General features: G+C 40.7%; 2 protein-coding genes across 3 annotated transcripts; one reads left to right on the forward strand and one right to left on the reverse strand.

Annotated features, from left to right (window-relative positions):
* Positions 1-2081: 2081 nt before the first annotated feature.
* daw1 (dynein assembly factor with WDR repeat domains 1) lies at positions 2082-13153 on the reverse strand. Of its 2 annotated transcripts, XM_030744830.1 has the most exons (13): positions 13052-13153; positions 12688-12760; positions 11760-11904; positions 10919-10977; positions 10708-10830; positions 10481-10580; positions 8360-8467; positions 7192-7298; positions 6944-7046; positions 6358-6472; positions 6082-6158; positions 2727-2889; positions 2082-2563 (listed from the first exon to the last, which is right to left on the reverse strand). In XM_030744830.1, exons 1-13 carry the CDS (start codon positions 13089-13091, stop codon positions 2529-2531), a joined length of 1248 nt encoding a protein of 415 aa, XP_030600690.1. In that variant the 5' UTR covers positions 13092-13153; the 3' UTR covers positions 2082-2528. The 2 variants fall into 2 exon arrangements, with proteins under 2 accessions (XP_030600690.1, XP_030600691.1); XM_030744831.1 differs by lacking the exon at positions 8360-8467.
* A 636-nt stretch (positions 13154-13789) lies between these two features.
* Positions 13790-17196, forward strand: slc19a3b (solute carrier family 19 member 3b). The gene is made up of 8 exons (XM_030745110.1): positions 13790-13939; positions 14101-14280; positions 14530-14695; positions 14867-15176; positions 15378-15529; positions 16251-16443; positions 16647-16788; positions 17044-17196. Exons 1-8 carry the CDS (start codon positions 13790-13792, stop codon positions 17194-17196), a joined length of 1446 nt encoding a protein of 481 aa, XP_030600970.1.
* The last annotated feature ends 57 nt before the right edge of the window (positions 17197-17253 follow it).

A 17253-nucleotide genomic window follows, 5' to 3' on the forward strand; every position in this document is an offset into this window, starting at 1 on the left:
GAAGTGAGGGGAAAGAGAAAAGAGCAGAGACAATGCAGTGGGAACAAAAATATTGGCGAGTGCCTTGGTTTTGGAAGCTCAGACATGGGGAATCTTGTACAATAAGTCTTGTGCATGAAAAACTATTAAAAGTTAGGTACACTAAATGAACAGAAGTACTGGGCCACCTACACTTTACATCTACAGGAGCTGCTTTGCCATGGAAACCCACGTCACGAAGGTCCCGGTGTACAGTTCTTGTGTCGATGTTAATGCCCGAAGAGGTTTGGAACTGTAGTTATTCAGTCAGCAGAGCGCTGGTGACTTTTACACACCATGTGCCTCAGCACTTGGAAACCCCGATTTGTACCTTTATGTGGTCTGCCACTTCATAGCCGAGTTGCTAAGGTTCCTGAAAACAGCCACTCTGCAATAATAGCACTGACCTGTTGCAAACAGTGACATCCTCTTAGAGTACTGCACTCAAATTCAGTGAGCTCTTTAGAACAACCCATTCTCCCACAAATGTTTTTAAAGGCAGACTGCATGGCTGGGTGCTTGATTTTATACATCTGTGGCAATAGGACTGAAAACACCTGAATTCAAAGACAACACTTTTGTCCATCTGCAGAAAAGGTTTAAAGGCTCTATAGCATAATCTAGATCTGCCTATCAATAAAAATCCATAAGACTATATTTCAACAGGGAGCTTTCAAGGAGTAATTTGAGAATTTCCAAACTTCACAGTTTTCAGTCACATGATGATGCAGAGTTGGAGAGAAAAACAGTTTCAGCATGCCAGCTAACACCAGACACTCCATAGAGCTGCCTGCCAATTTTCCATCTGCTTCAAACCACAAATCTCTTAATCAGCTCTCAAAAGAAGATAAAGATATCTGAACAAACAGCATGTTTGTGGATTTGTAATCCATATGCAAATAGTAGTTTGTTTTTTTTTAAGCATTTCTTGTGATGAAAGTACAAAAAGACAGATCTTTCTGATCTGGGTGGGCCAATAAATTAGCAGTTTGAGTGGTGAAGGACAATTCTTCATTGTCAAAGCAAAGGTGAGTGCTAATTAACTAATGTTAGCTAGCTATCTAACAATGATCCATGAGCTGTTGGAGGTTTCAAGGTCAGTGTAGTCAACACTGTGGAGCAGTAGTGACAGGGTAGTACTATGTTGGTTAGGTATACACAGTATATGACATAAATCTAATCAGAACTTATTTCCAATGCCAGTTTACATTATCCACCACTCACAACCTTAGTGTGGACAAGAGGAAATGAATTAGAATTTTACGCTGTACTTGCATATGCAAGCAGTGCCATACTATGTGCTTTATTAGTAGCTGTTAACTGAGTCTGTTGCATCCGATTGACAACTATTCAGCAATCTGGATAGCAAATCTGGTAAAAAGAAAAAATGGATGGCGGAAAACAGAGGAAAGCCTGTTTTTCCCATCGAATGGATTCTCCTTGAATTATGTGAAGTTACCTGAAAATTATGAATAAGTTTGTCACAGACTTCTGTGCATGCAAAAACACAACAACAGGAGGCAGACTTTCTTATAATTTGTCATTTTTGAAGTGGTCTTGAGCAATAATTAATTAATAATTAAGCAATAATCCCCCAGTCCGGTCCTTGTACTTGACCATTTTCAGAGGTTTGTTTTTTGTTCTTTAAGCTGTTTTACGCTGACCTACAGTATGAATCATTCGAGTGTAAAAAAAGGCACCTTACTCAGTGGATGAATCAGTGCTGTATCTATGCACAACAGACATCTTAGCCAATAACCAATTTTAAATTGTGTCTTTAGGCACTTTGTTACTAGCAGCCTGTTGCAAAAACACATCATTTGTTCCCATTTCTTTAGTAGAATCTGTGAAAAATGGCAAAGATACACAGTTTGACAGGCATAAAATAGTATTTTTGCACAAGATCACTTCCAAAGAGCTATTAGCCGAAAACTTGGCAGATCTCAGCTTGGTGTGCAACGTGTCCTTAGAACCTTTGATGCAACTTAAAGAAATTCCAACAAAGCCTGCCTAAAAGGGTCTAAATACTGACTTTTAAGCTCATTAGAATTGTACAAATTCTGTTTTCACCTTATATATTTTATTTCCATGTATGTTTGCATAGTTCAATAAATCATCACCCATTTTCCCAGTAAAATATGAAAAAATGAGGGTGGCTCCAAAGCTTTGCTCAGCACTGTATGATTTATAGCTAATCCATCTATTTCCCCACAGTGTCATGCCACTCCTTGAACACAAAATAAACAGTTCTTGAAGTTGTGCGATTCAGCTCCTTCTAATAAGACTTTCTGAGCAAAGCTTCCAAAGCGCTGATGATTTCCAGAACCACTTCAACCTCACACAGATGTTAAAAATCAAACTGTTACAGCAGTTTTTAGGTTTGTTTGTTTGTTTGTTTTGTGGCAGTCCACAATTAAACTGATATAAAACGGGTGAAATCTGGCAAACACAAATTGATTGTTGTGTCCATGTAGATGCCATCCTGAGCCTCTGGTGGGTCGGGATATCAGTCAGTACCAGATCCGACATGTGTTATCCTTGCTGCCTGCAGGAAAACACAAACACAAATGCATAGAAGGACACAACTGCATACTTTTCATCTAAAATGTGCAATTAAGCATATGTCATGGCTTGCAATGCAGAGCATATTCACTGCCTTTCGGCTCCACTTTAACAGCGTGCGGGTCTTGTGTGTCGATGCTATGTACCTGTAATGATTGCATCACCCTCGTAGTTGAAGACACAGGAGAAGATCTCATCTGTGTGCCCCTCCAGGACTTGCAAACAGACTCCAGAGTGAGCATCCCACAGCCGCGCTGTCTTATCTGAGCTGGCTGTGAGGACTCTGGTGCCCTGGGGGCTGAAGCAGATCTAGCAAGAGAGGCCAAAACCAGGACAGTTAGCCTTTTTCAGAGCAGGGGTGTGTGCAACATTTGCAACCAAGTGCTGAATAAGAGATTATGCCTGAGAAAGTGGAAATGACATGAGGGGTGGAAATGAGTGAGTCTAGACCAATTTTACCACATCAGCAGCATTACTCCTCAGAGGTCATTCAACTTAAAATGCTTAAGGACAATAAAGGCACCAGTTGAAGTACTCAGAGATGATATTGGAGTATTATGAAAATCATGGCTGATTGTGTTATAGTCTGGGTTTATCATTCCCTGAGTGGTTTTATATCCTAATAGTGAGGTAAAGGAAGGGATGATTAAATGAAGTTGGCTCTAGATGGCCATGAAAGTAAAGTATGTATTTTTATTAAAATTCTAAACTCACTGCCAACGAGAGACCCCAGACAGGAAATGGAAACTGTCTAGAGAAGAAGCTGGCAAGGACAGAAGACCAGGGGAAGAAGCTGTGGGCGGGTGCTATGACAGGTGCCGAAATGGAAAGATGATGTATTAAAATGGACAGTGAAGAGAAAAAGATCAGAAAAGAGTTCAGGAGCGAGATGCCAATAAACAAGGCCGATGTGTCTCAGTTCTATATTGAATATTAATTCTAATGTACACAATATTGCCAAAAGTATTGGCTCATCTGTCTTCACACGTATATGAAGTGGCATCTCATTCTTAATCCACAGGGTTTAATATGATGTTGACCCGCCCTTTGCAGCTATAACAGCTTCAACTCTTCTGGGAAGGCTTTCCATAAGGTTTAGGAGAGTGTTTAAAGCGTGTTTGTGAGGTCAAAATCTGATGTTGGATGAGAAGTCCTGGCTTGCAGTCTCTACTCTAATTCATCCCAAATTTGTTCTGTTGGGTTGAGGTCAGTACTCTGTGTAGGCCAGTCAAGTTCTTTCACACCAAACTCACTCATCCATGACTTTATGGACCTTGCTTTGTGCACTGGTGTGCAGTCATGTTGGAACAAGAAGGGGCATCCCCAAACTTTTCCTGCAAAGTTGGGGGCATGAAATTGTCCAAAATGTCTTGATATGCTGAAGCATTAAGAGTTCATTTCACTGGAACTAAGGGGCCGAGCCCAACTCCTAAAAAAACAACCATCCTCCTGGCAACTGCCAAACTCAGACCCAGACGGAGAAGCGTGACTCATAAGCCTTCCTTATTCAGTCTTTGTAACGTTATCTAGTTTACATGGTCACTAGGCTGCACTGGTGGTTCGTTGGTATGACAAAACCTGTGTCGCCTCGTTGATGCTCAAAGCCAAGCGAGATACTTTTGTTGGATAACACTTAATTCCATAACACATTTCAAAAAGGACCTGCAAAACTGTTACTTCCTATACCACATGGATTCTTCCTATTAAACTTTGGAGCATGATGTGAATGGTACGAATTTAGTGAAACAATGATTTTCTTCATTATGTTGTCATTTTGGCTTGAGTTAAGGGCAAGAATGAAGCTAATAGAGCATCTAAAATAGGAAAGAGCCCTCTTAGTACTCTTGAAATCGGATGTGCAATTTCCTGATACAAGAAGCTACATTTTCCACATAGAAATATAGACTTAGGTGTAAAATATGCTATTATTCATGAAGAAAAGGGTAGAAAAGTGAATTTACTAGAGTGACTGAGACATAATAAATAAATGGAAAAAAAATTAAATTAAAAGTATACTGAGTGAGCTACTGAAACGGAGAAGGAGAAAAACCTGAAAAAAGGGTTAAGAAGCATGGACAGGAGGAGGAGTGATGTCCTGTTAGGGAGAGATTAGTGTCATAATCCTCTGGAATCATCCTCCATCCAGCCTATTTATTACTGGCTGTCTAATGTATTTTAGTAAATGTGTACAGAGAAACCCTCTGAGCAAAGAACCTGCAGAAAACCCACACTCGTGCAGAGTATCACACTCGACAAATATTAAACGGGTGATATCACTTCAGATGAAGAACAAGGTCAGTTCAGGGTCAGATGAGCATGCCCTATATCCAGAGTATGCGTGCGTGCGTGCGTGCGTGTGTGTATGCATGACTACTAGCAGGCCGTGTTAATCAGGGTTAGACCGTGCTCACTGATCTTTGGGGATGACTCAAACCATCCTGAAGCCTGGAGTCCTGTCCCTCCATTTCACCATCACACTCTGTCACATGTTAACAAGTTAATTAAAAGGAACAACCTATTTAAGGTGCAGGCAAGGAGACCTGTGGTCTCAGTTAATATTACACACACACACACAAAAAAAAGATCACACATTTATTCATAGCTACTAGCTGCATGATGCATCCACAAAGTTGTGGTTGTGCCCCTGGTTACAGAATACTTGATGCTTATTTCTTATTTTAATTACTACATTATAAGTCATGGTTATATGCATATTGAAATAATTATGATTGAGTTTAGACATAAGACTCATAAATTGGTAAACGTTTGGTGTCAAACTGGTAACTTTAAAAATGCATCGGCCTCACTTCTGTGCAGTCAATTTATTAGGTACACCTGTTCAACTGCTTGTTAAATCAAATAACTAATTAACCAATCGCAAGGCAGTAACTTGAGGCACGTTGACATGGTCGAAATGACCTGCTAGTTTAAACTGACCTTCAGAATGGGGAAGATAAGTGATTTAAATGAATGTGACATGGTTGTTGGTACCAGATAAGGTGGGCTGAGTATTTCAGAAACTGCTGGGATTTTCCCACACAACCATCTCTAGGGTTTACAGAGAATGGTCTGGAAAAAGAGAAAATATCCAGTGAGCAGCAGTTCTCTGAGTGAGAATGCCTTGTTGATGTCAGAGGTCATAGGAGAATGGCCAGAATGCTTCAAACTGATAGGAAGGCAGCAGTAACCCAAATAACAGTTTATACGGGCTCACCAAAATTGGCAAACAGACAATTGGAAAAAACATCACATGACATTCAGATGGTTGGGTCAAATTTGGTGTAAATAACATGAAAGCATGGATCCATCTTGCCTTGTATCAAGAGTGCAGGCTGCTGCTGGGGATTCTTAGCACCAATTAAGCATCGTTTAAACACCACGACCTGCCTGAGGTTGTGGTGTTTAAACCATGTCTATCCCATTATGACCAAAGTGACCACAGACCATCTTCTGATTGCTCGTAATTATCTTAAACTAGACAGTTTGGGTTCACCAACTTACCTTGGAGATCTCTCCACTGTGGCCCTCTAGGGTTACAAGACACTGATGTGTTGCTGTGCTGAACACTCTTGCTGTCCCTGAGAGGCACAGGAAGAAGGTTCTCAGCATACATCAAACTGTTGCTTTTGTTGGAGAAGACCAGAATTTACACAATAAGCCAAGGAACTTGAAGAAATGTAAAGAATATGAAACCCTACATGAATAGTCTATATAGGGTATGTTTGTAATACTGTGCTAGCACATTTGTATTCACAGGCCTCATCAGGTTGGTCTCACCATCAGCTGAGGCAGTAGCAATGAGCTGACCACTTAAATCAAAACACACATCCAACACCTCTTCTTTGTGTCCAGCAAGCGTGGCCACACACTTCCCACTGACGGTCTCCCACAGCTGCGAACAAATGTCAAAAAAATACAGAATTATACATGCACACAGGAGCCAATTACATCAGCACCGACACTGGAGCGTGCATTCATGGAAACAGACAGAGCTCAGTCTCAAGAAGTATGCATGAGTGAACATAGCATTAAACTGTATAAAGTGGCTTTATTATGGCCCGTCTCCCTCAGAGGAACGCAGCGAGGTGGATAATTCTCACTTGTGAGCATGACTCATTTTGGTGTAATTAAGGAATTAGGATTTCATTTTTCTCCTTCAACCTCAGAGACAGGAGTTTGGGAGAGTGTGCGAAATGAAAGAGAGCCAATAGGAATGATGTGAGACATCCATCTCAAATACCTGCCTTGCAATATTTTACAATGCTAAATGAAATCTAGTGCAGTGGGCAGCAGACACATTTTCAGCCTCTGACAAGAGATTTTTGGAAAAAAAAAAAAGACAATTTGGTTAATGATAGCTCACTTTGCAGGTTTTATCCATGGAACCAGTAACAATGAAGGAGCAATCCCAGTTAAACTGAACATTGCTTATTTCTCCCATGTGACCAATCAGCGTGTGGACCCGTCTAAGGGAAAAGAGAGAGAGAGAGAGAGCAGCAATTAATCAGTCTTGCAGCCTTGTAAGGCAGGATCAAAGTGTGATACATTCAACTGTGATGCACAAACGATGATGCGTGCACAAATCAATGCAAAACATTGATAACTTCTGACCTTCCTGAAGCAACATCCCATATAGCAACTGTGTGGTCGAAGGAGCCCGTGACAAGCTGATTGCCCACTGTGTTAAAGCACAGAGAAAGGACCTCTGCAGTGTGACCCTGAAAGGAATATGAGAGAGGGGATCATCTCTCACCGTCTTATTTTGTTTCTCCCTCACAGTCGCTCGCATTATGGAAGAAAAAGTGCATCATAAAATGCAAATATTTACCGGCCACACCAGTATGGCTTATATTGCTGATTGTTTTCACCTTGTGTACATGCGGGTGTGTGTGTGTGTGTGTGTGTCTGCTGCAAAATGTGGCCACTGGTCTAGAAGCAGCTACTGCAAAGGCAGCTTTAAGCACTTTGACTTTGTTTATGTCTTATTGTCTATGGACAGATTTGTCCCAACCGTGCAAGATACAGTCCCAAAACTTTAGAAGTGTGTATTTAAGATCCAAATGAAGGTTGAGTATGTGTGGTGCAATTCATGTGTGGTAAATATAAGCCGTTAGAAGGGGTTGTTCCCCCCTCTTTAGGCCCTTGTCCCACATTTATTTTACTTTTTAATGCTCATTTGAGGTATTTTTTGCATACAAATTTAATGTTTTCAAAGGCACATGTAGTCTGGGAACTTATTTGTGCCATAGTTCTCTTGAACAGGCTCCTGAATTCATTAACATAAAAACAGACCTTAGCCTAACAGGTGGATTATAAGATTTTGAGGGTAATTTATATAAAAAAAACAAAAAACAAAACATACATTTAAGAATCTGCACTCAATTGACTGCCATGAGCACGAGCGATTCTTCATGGTGTGAAAAGCTAAATGAGCTGAGAGGGGCAGAGAGACAGAACCAGCCAGTCACACTATAAGCCCACGTGCAGTCTGCACATCAAAGAGGCCTCGCTGCTCCCCTAAGAGCAGGCTATCAGTGCCTTCTTAAAGAGTTAGTCACATTCCCATCAGATCACTGGTGAATGCAAGAACTGCTAAAACTGCTAAAAATGGCCATCAACAGCAATTAACAGAATTCATGTTCATATTTCCTTTCACAAGTAACTAAAAAGCTGATGAAGCAACATTAATGAATGGATGTCCGTCACAACACCTGAATAAAAAGACAAAAGGAAAGCAACAGTACAGAGTTGGTAAGTAAGCAAAGAAGAGATATCTCACAGTCAGTGTGGCCACTTCCTCCCCACTCGCCACGTCCCACAGCTTGGCAGTGCTATCCATGCTGCCTGTGGCCACCAGTGTACTCTGGGGGTTGAATGTAAGGCACACCTAAGCAATACAAAAGCATTTTTACTTAAGTTGTATTGTGTAACAAAGTTAAATAGGATATGGCAGCGACAAACAACCTCAATTCCAAAAAGTTGTGATGCGTGCACAAAGCATCAATAAAAGCTGAATGCAATGATTTGCAAATCTCATAAACCCACATTTTATTCACAACAGAGCATGGAAAATAAATGTTTAAACTGAGACATTTTACTATTTCATGAAAAACATCAGCTCATTTTGATTTTGATGGCAGCAGCAAGTCTCCAAAAAAGTTGGAACGGGGGGGGCAACAAAAGCCCAGAAAAGGCTGGAGGAACATTTTGCAACTAATTAGGTTAATTGGCAGCAGGTCAGTAACAGCATCTTAAAGCGGCAACGTGAAACTGTGAAACGTATGAATAGCTCATCATCTACAGTACGTAATATTGTGCAAATATTTTCAGAATCTGGATAAATCTTTGTGTGGAAGGGACAAGGCTGAAAGTCAGTACTGGATGCCTGTGATCTTTGGGTTGAACTGCATTAATAAAACAGGCATGATTCTGTCATGGAAATCACTGCATGGACTCAGGAACACTTCCAGAAATCACTGTCTGTGAGCACAGTTCACTGTGCCGTTCACAAATGCAGGTTAAAGCTCGATCATGCAAAGAAGAAGCCATATGTGACCATGATCCACAAACACTGCCGTCCTCTGGACTGAGACGTTAGGAAAAACTCCTTTTTGGAAAGTTTGTTTACATTGTAACATTATCACTGTTTAAAAAAATAACTTGGAAATTTATCATTACATTTATTCTATATAATATTATTAATTACTTTCCAAGTTGCTTGAATATTACTTTACTATCTTCCTTTTTTTATTATAATATGCCTTCTGTAATGTCAGTATAGTCAATTTGTTCTTATACAGTTTATATTTTGCGTCACTTTTACTGGTTCTCTTTTTTTTTTTTTATTATTTTTTCTTTTTACATGCTTTTCCAGGTGGAAGTCACTGACATTTTTTCCCTCCTCGTCTTTTCTGACTGTTTCTACTCTAGTTTTGCATTTGGCTAGGGTCAGTGTCACTAGTGGTAGCATGAGGCTACCACTGGCTCCCTGTGTTTTTCGCAGATGAGAGCCCCCCGCACTCGCCTAACCTAAATCCAATAGAACACCTCTGGGTCATTATGTTTTTGGTCCATCTGATCCAGGTTGCACCTCAGACTGTTCAGGAGCTCAGTCATACCCTGGACCAGATTTGGGAGGAGATCCCCCAGGACACAATCCATTGTCTCATTAGGAGAATGCCCGAACGCTGTCTGAGCATGCATAAAAGCATGTGGGGGCCATACAAACTACTGAGTACAATTTTGAGTTACTGTAATGCACTTTCTATAAAATGGACTAGCCTGCCACATCATTTTTTTCACTTTGATTTTCGCAGTGTCTTTGAATTCAGCCCTCTGTAGGTTGATCATTTTAATTTCCATCAAATGATGTGGTTTCCTTTCATTCCAAACACATTAGTCTGTATCAGTGTAGATATCCAGCATGATTGTTTTTCACACAGAGATCTGGTGTGTTTTCAAAGTGTTTCTTTCATTTTTGTGAGCAGTGTATCACTCTCTCTTTTATATATATATATATATATAAATATACAAACACACACAGACACACATTTTGCTCATACTAAACAACGTTTCAAAGGTTTCAAATAATCAGGTTAGCCAATCAGAACAAAGTTCATTTAGAGGGCAGATGACCTTAAAGGGAGAGGAGCTATAATGTCTCAGACAGAAGATGAACCAAGGTTCAGTATTAAATAAATATTGATTATTTTGAACCGTGAAGCATACAAACATAGTAGAACCTTTCAGTTGAAATGTCCAGTCACAATTAGCTCTTACTAAAACACTTGGCCTTGCATTGAAAAAATGTGCATAAATACTAACTATATACACCAGTACATGGCATATGAAGCTGCAATGAACTAAATGAAATTAATTTCAAACAAATCGTTATGCATACTATTTCTGCCATGTGTCCCCGATAAGTATGGAAACACTTTCCAGTCTCAGCACACCACAGTTTGCAGGTCTTGTCGAAAGAGCCCGTTGCAATCTTGTCTCTAAGTTCAATAAAGAGGAAATAAAGCAAAGAGACATGAATTTTTAAGATGAAACACTGCTGTGAATGTTAAATTGAGCAACGCAGTTCTCTCACACCATAAAAGTTTTCCTGAAATGGCTCATTACCCATAGGGGTTGTTGAATGCAATTGCATACACCACGTTTCTGTGACCCTCCAGCACGTGCAGCTCTGTGCCCGAGGCTGTGTCCCAGACTCTGCATGTCCTGTCATAACTCCCAGTAATAAATCTGCAGTGTGAGAGAAAAGAGGGAATTGAACAAAATATAATGTCTCCCAAACACCAAAGTGCCAGACTACTCGGTGTTAAAAACTCACCTTGAGCCAGATTTGTCAAAGGCAACATTTGTCAGTGGTAGTATGTGTGCCTTAAGCTCCTGCAGAAAAAAAAAAAAAAGGACATTGAAACGGGTTTGAAAAATCCCATTTCCAAGACAATATACAATAGTTATGGACTTCATTCATCTTTAAAATTACCCGTGTAACTTCCATATGTATAATTCATCTCACTATGATGTAATGAGAAGGCCTCTCTCTCTCTCTCTCTCCTGACCCACCACTGGTTGAATAATTTTCTCCCCTCATTAATAACAGAAAGAAATCTCCCAAGTTTCAAACAGGCAAAATAAATCAATTTCCTCTGATTTCCAGCTATGTACCTAACCCTGACTGATATCTAACTCCCCCAATGCATGCACATGAAGCACTAGGACTCGCTAACCCGATCACTGCTGCTCTCTAGTGTTGACTGTTAATTTCACAAATCAAACGCCTGCATTTCCACGTGTGTAAATAGCATCCTCTAATCAATCACTGAGCTACTGGATCGCACCAGCTTCGTGATGATGCCAAAAATGTCATTGTCCCAGGAGCCTGTATGAAATAAATCCAAACTGCTCTAACAGAGGGGATAGGCATTAGCATCATAACTCAATAAGCAACATGTATGTGCCAAGTTTTACAGACAAAACAGATTTTATTCATTTTTGATTCATAAGACCATGTTACAGATTTCACAACCAGCCGAGGTTACAAGGAACACAACATAGCTTCCAACAATGTAATGGAAAGTAAATCAATGTCATCAGCTGCAGGGATTTTATTCCGTGTAAGCGTCATGTCTGTGTGTTGATTTGTTTACTGCTGTGGTGTGACTGACCTTGCAGAAACAGAACCTGTGATGATCCTGCTGGGTCTGCTTCTTCTGAAGTCGAATTACCAGCTGTTTGACCTGTTCAGCCCGAGTCTCTGTGATCAGAGGCTCTGACCGTAGGATTTCTGCTGCCAAGTCATCTGGATTTGTTCTACAATATTAAAACATCAAATCCATCAATTTTTTTTTGTAACTTCAGGTAACTTGATGGCAAAAAAGGAGAAGATGCTTAAAAAAAAAAGACATCAGGAACAGGAAAAATGAAAGCAAATGGAAACAGGAAAGGGTTTATAGACATGAAATACAGCTTAACAAACATTTAATTTACTCAGCCTTTCACCAAAGCATGTTTAATATGTGAATATGTGTGAAAAAATGACTCCCCCTCTTGTTAGATTTACACGCTGTTGAGCGCCAGCATGAGCTGAAATGATTAACACCCAGTATTCCCAAAGTAAATGGATCATTTAAAAGAAATGTCTAGACTAATGTAATGCCACATTAAGGAATTACAGCTCCACTACAGTCAAACGTTATCAGAAATGCAATGTGGTCACAAAGTGTTTTAAATAGGATTTTAGCCAGCATGAAATAGTTTTTAGTGGAACTGTACAATAGGTTATAACAGTTTGATTACTGACATTTTGTAGAGCGCTGAGGTCAAAGACAGAAATCTCCCCAAACAACTCTGACTACAAGTGTTACAGAAGGTTAATATGACACACAGAAGTGCAACGTTGTGACGTCCACTGTGAGTGGGAAAAGCAGCCTCCACATTAGTAAAAACACCAGTCAGCACTGCAATTCAAATGCAATCTCTCTCTTTCACACACACACACACACACACACACACACACACACACACACACACACACACACACACACACACACACACACACACACACACAGATCCTGATGGGTACAACTCACGCACTCTGGAGTCAAATCCAAGAGATCGATTGATTTGGTCCTCAAAAACCCTCCTTTCTCGTACTCAAGGATTATTCCTGACGGCGGGAAAAATAAAGAAATAAAGCGCGGCTTACATCACAACACCTGGGAGCGTTTAACTTAACGCTAAACTAACCTTTATGTCTTATAAAGATACCCTGTAACCAACTATGTCACGCTCCTCCCGAGCCATGTTTGAAACTCACTAGCTAACTCACTTGCTAAAGTCAAACAAACGTTACTATATAGCAACTTTAATATCCACATTACAATATCCCGATACTACAGAGTGGTATCACCTCGATGAAAAACATTACAGATAGGTTTAAAATTATAACTTGTATTACCCGGTGGATAATATCTGAGCAGAAACCGCTTGAGTTTCATTTTGCCTTCTAATGAAGTCCCGTCACATCACCGATCAACAAACCGTTGTTATGGCGACCTACTCACGTGTACTAAACACGCATGCCTAATACAGACCTTCAAGTACCGGTTAAGGACTGTGTTGCTGGGCTTTACTGAACAGATCCATCCATACATCCATACATACATACATACATTGGGAGTCTATGTAATAAAGCCTTATGAATACAGTACAAGTATGTGGATGCCAGCAATCTCCAGCCAATCTTTTCATATAAGTCATAGTGGTGAGTGCAGCTGTTTGCAGTATTAAACTGCAGTGCTGTGGTAGGCAGCAGCCAAATATTTAATGTTTTGTTCTTTTAACAGTTCTGCCTTTATTTTCAGGAGGGGAAGAGGCACCGAGATCAGTATTCATCAGTATTCCCGTCTCTGCCCAATAAGAGTGTGATTCATTCCCATCACACAATAATACTTTGTACATATTTCCTTAACCTTTTTCTTGCCTGTTGCTTCCTAACAGGTCAAAGTCTATTTCTTTCTGTGAATAAGGCACGTGCACATCATAAAGATTATGTGTGCGTATTCTAGCTACCTGAAGAAAGCTCAAAGTGCTTTGGCATTAGGCCAGCGTTTAAGTCAAGACTAAAGTGCTCAGGTAGCTCCCAAGCAATTATAAACGAAAAACAATCACCAGGAAATTCTGCTGAGATACTAACATGGGGTGCTGGGCCAAGCTGAAGTCATCTGGATGGGCTTATCCTACAGCCGTCCTGTCACTCTATGGGTTTTTTGCCAATTGTAGAGTTGCAGAGCCTTTCCTCACACCATACCTCATTGGACCACACAAGAACATTTCTGAAGAAGTGGTAAGGCTCGCAGACACACATGTTCTGTCTTTTTTACTTATAGCACTTATGTGAAACAAACTGCCTGTCAGTTCTCATAGGCAATGAGATATGCATAGCATGAAAAAGTAACACAAACGGGATCATCAGTCCTGTTCTGTGGTGCTTGTGGTTTCCTGCAGGTGACCAACTACCTGTTTCCTATCTGGACGTACTCCTACCTGGCCTTTCTTTTCCCCGTTTTCCTCCTGACTGACTTCCTGAGGTACAAACCCCTTATTATGCTACAGGGGTTCTTTCTCATCACCAACTATGTTCTATTGTGCTTTGTCCCAGGTCTTCCTGCTATGACTTTCCTTCAGGTCAGTTAAAACATCTATTTTTTTTGTCGTCCGGAATGATTAATACATAACGCTTATGTGTAATTTAACAACTTAGTATTGTGTTCCTGACTATTACAAAACACAAATATGTTATTTAGATTGTGCAAATTACATAATAACATATCTGTCATGCTGCAGCACTGATCGCAACAAAACCTAACAAACACATTATGCTCTAATGAGGTTTCATCACAATCTACTGTCTCCTCACAACTGTTCCCTCAACAGGTCAACTATGCTGTAGTGACTTCCACAGAGGTAGCCTATTTCTCCTATATTTATAGCGTGATTCCGGTTGAGAATTACCAAAGAGCTACCGGTTACCTGCGCAGTGCAATGCTGGCCGGATATACATTTGGTGCCAGCCTTGGCCAAATGCTCGTCTCCCTTGTAGGTATGGGATACAGAATACAGAAGACACACAGGATAAATATTTCTGGCTAGTTTTTCACCACAATAAAATAATGAATAACATTTGACTTACCTAGATGCATAACAAGAAAGAAGATTATGAATGAACTGCACTTTAAACAAGCACTAATGACCAATCAACTCCAACCAACAGGTCTGAACTACTTCTATATCAATGCTATCACCCTGGGAACTGTGAGCATAGCTTTTCTCGTCTCCTTCTGGTTGCCCATGCCCCAAACAAGCATGTTTTTCAAAGGGAAAACAGCTGCAGCTGTGGGCTGCCAGCAAGAGGGTCCACAGGGAGAGAACAGGCCTGAGGAGTCTGTGATGGAGATGGATGGAGAAGGCTCCGGGAAAGGGAAGACGGAACATATTGGCAGTGCTTGCTGCTGCAGTTGGGAAAATGTGGCCACTGCAGGACATCTACTGTGGCAAAGCTTCAGGGAGTCCTACTCTTCCAGGCATTTTTCTTTTAATATTTTTTAAATCACTAAGATGCTTTGAGTACAGAACTTCTGTGCACACATGCATTTAATTAACACCTGGGATTACTACTAATTGGTCCAAATTCTCATGATGTATTCATAGGGTACTTTGTTTAAATAGTAGAAGGAGCTGTTCAGTCATCATCATAATCTCTTGTCATAATTATCATTATTCAGACATTTAATCTACTGGTCCCTGTGGTGGGCTCTGGCCACAGCTGGCTATGTGCAGATCTTTAACTATATCCAGCTTATGTGGGACCATATAGAGCCATCTGCCACGTCATCCATCTATAATGGAGGAGTGGAGGCTGCGTGCTCTCTTGTAGGTAAGATTTTTAGAGCGGTTCTGTTTAGATTAAAAATAATGATAATAATAATAACCGCAACCAGTTTCAGTAAAAAGACTGTAACCGTATGAACACGTCTAGAAGAACGAGAGAAGAGGGATATCACTACATTTTACAACAGTCAGAACTGGAACCAGGAGTTTAATCAGAGTTCAATTAGAAAAGGCGAGAAGACTGCGGCACAACCGCACTATGTGGCAACATAACATTTAACAATATCATCAAAGGCTCCCATTTCTGATGGCGCATAGATCTATAAAAACCTGCAATTAAAGGGAAACAGCTGTGCTATATGTGCGGTGACTGATTACATGGAAAATGTGTATTGATTTTGAAAGGGAATAGCAGCACCCCGGTCCTTTTGGTTTAAGCTCGACCCGCCTCAGTGCGAGAAGAAGAGTAATTGCTTCATTTAAGGAGATGGACTTAAAAGGTAATGGATTCTCTGATTATTACTGATAGTTGTTTCCAGGACCTGGGTGAGACCGGTTCATCATAATAAGCAGGTGCTGTGGAAGCCGGTGAAGGCGTGTGTGTGCATGAGGCCACATCAGCCTTTATTCTAGCATTAAAGGAAGGGTTAAGAGTGATGGAAAATCGGGGGAATGACAACAGCAAGGATGCAAATGCACACAGTGGAGGCAATGTCTGCTGGGATGTCAGACTAATTGCTTTATTTTTTTTCTTCTCCATGGGCCAGGTGCTGCAGCTGCCTTCTCTGTGGGCTACATCAAGGTGACCTGGGCCATGTGGGGAGAGCTGGCTCTAGGGCTGTTCTCAGCTGTAGGGTCAGGTGCTGTGTTTCTGATGGCATTCACAGGGAATATCTGGGTATGCTATGTCGGTTATGCCATATTTAAATCCTGTTACATGCTCCTCATCACCATCACAACGTAAGTGCACGATAGAATTCCTCCATATTACTCCTCTAAATATGTCTTTAAAATGACCATAACAAACTGAAGAAGTCATTCAAACCGGTTGTTTTGTCTGTTGATTACTTTTTCAGCTTAATGGTTGCACTGCTGTACAAATCTATGGCAGTCTAAGAGTATCAGCTGAACCTCTCATAATTATAAGCACTCTGTCACTGCAGATTTCAGATCGCATCTAACCTCTCCATGGAGTGCTACGCTTTGACCTTTGGGATCAACACTTTTGTAGCCCTCTCACTGCAGACCATCATTACAGTCACAGTTGTTGATGAAGCCGCACTGGGGCTGGACATCGTGACACAGGTAAGTTTGTAGACTCTTCTATATTTTCATGGAATAACACAGTGATTTGATACCACCCAAGTGGAATCCCCCAAAGTCAAGAACCAAAAGGCAGCTTCAGCATTCTGTTGGCTGACGAGCACCAAGATGTGAGGACAAAGTGACACCTGGTGGTTATCATTAGTTATTGCATGTAGGCCTTTTTTTTTTTTTCTTTAACTGTCATGATTGAAATATTATTAATAATGCTAAGGATTATGTGGTGTCCCTCTGCAGTTCATCATCTATGGCAGCTACTACGTTGTCATATCGGTGCTCTTTTTGATTCGAGGAATCTACACCGCCTGTGTAAATAAATGCTGTCCCGGGAACACACAAGCCAAAGAACATGAGTCTGGCCTGGAGGTGATTGCTGCACAACGTCTCTGACTTGTGCCAAAGTTTCACTGGTTTTTGGAGGACTGAGTAATTTAACCTAAGTATCTG

Source organism: Archocentrus centrarchus, chromosome 13 (genome assembly GCF_007364275.1).
Source record: "Archocentrus centrarchus isolate MPI-CPG fArcCen1 chromosome 13, fArcCen1, whole genome shotgun sequence".
Classification (NCBI taxonomy): domain Eukaryota; kingdom Metazoa; phylum Chordata; class Actinopteri; order Cichliformes; family Cichlidae; genus Archocentrus; species Archocentrus centrarchus.

What these genes read in the sequence shown, in the direction of transcription:
- daw1 (XM_030744830.1), bottom strand. Translation starts at nt 13,091, where the DNA reads ATGAAACTCAAGCGGTTTCTGCTCAGATATTATCCACCGG. An exon ending in GCTCAGATATTATCCACCGG is followed by an intron (nt 12,761 to 13,051) that starts GTAATACAAGTT and finishes TCCCGCCGTCAG; the next exon opens with GAATAATCCTTGAGTACGAG. An exon ending in CTCTTGGATTTGACTCCAGA is followed by an intron (nt 11,905 to 12,687) that starts GTGCGTGAGTTG and finishes TTAATATTGTAG; the next exon opens with AACAAATCCAGATGACTTGG.
- slc19a3b (XM_030745110.1), top strand. Translation starts at nt 13,790, where the DNA reads ATGGGGTGCTGGGCCAAGCTGAAGTCATCTGGATGGGCTTATCCTACA. An exon ending in AGAACATTTCTGAAGAAGTG is followed by an intron (nt 13,940 to 14,100) that starts GTAAGGCTCGCA and finishes GGTTTCCTGCAG; the next exon opens with GTGACCAACTACCTGTTTCC. An exon ending in AATGCTCGTCTCCCTTGTAG is followed by an intron (nt 14,696 to 14,866) that starts GTATGGGATACA and finishes TCCAACCAACAG; the next exon opens with GTCTGAACTACTTCTATATC.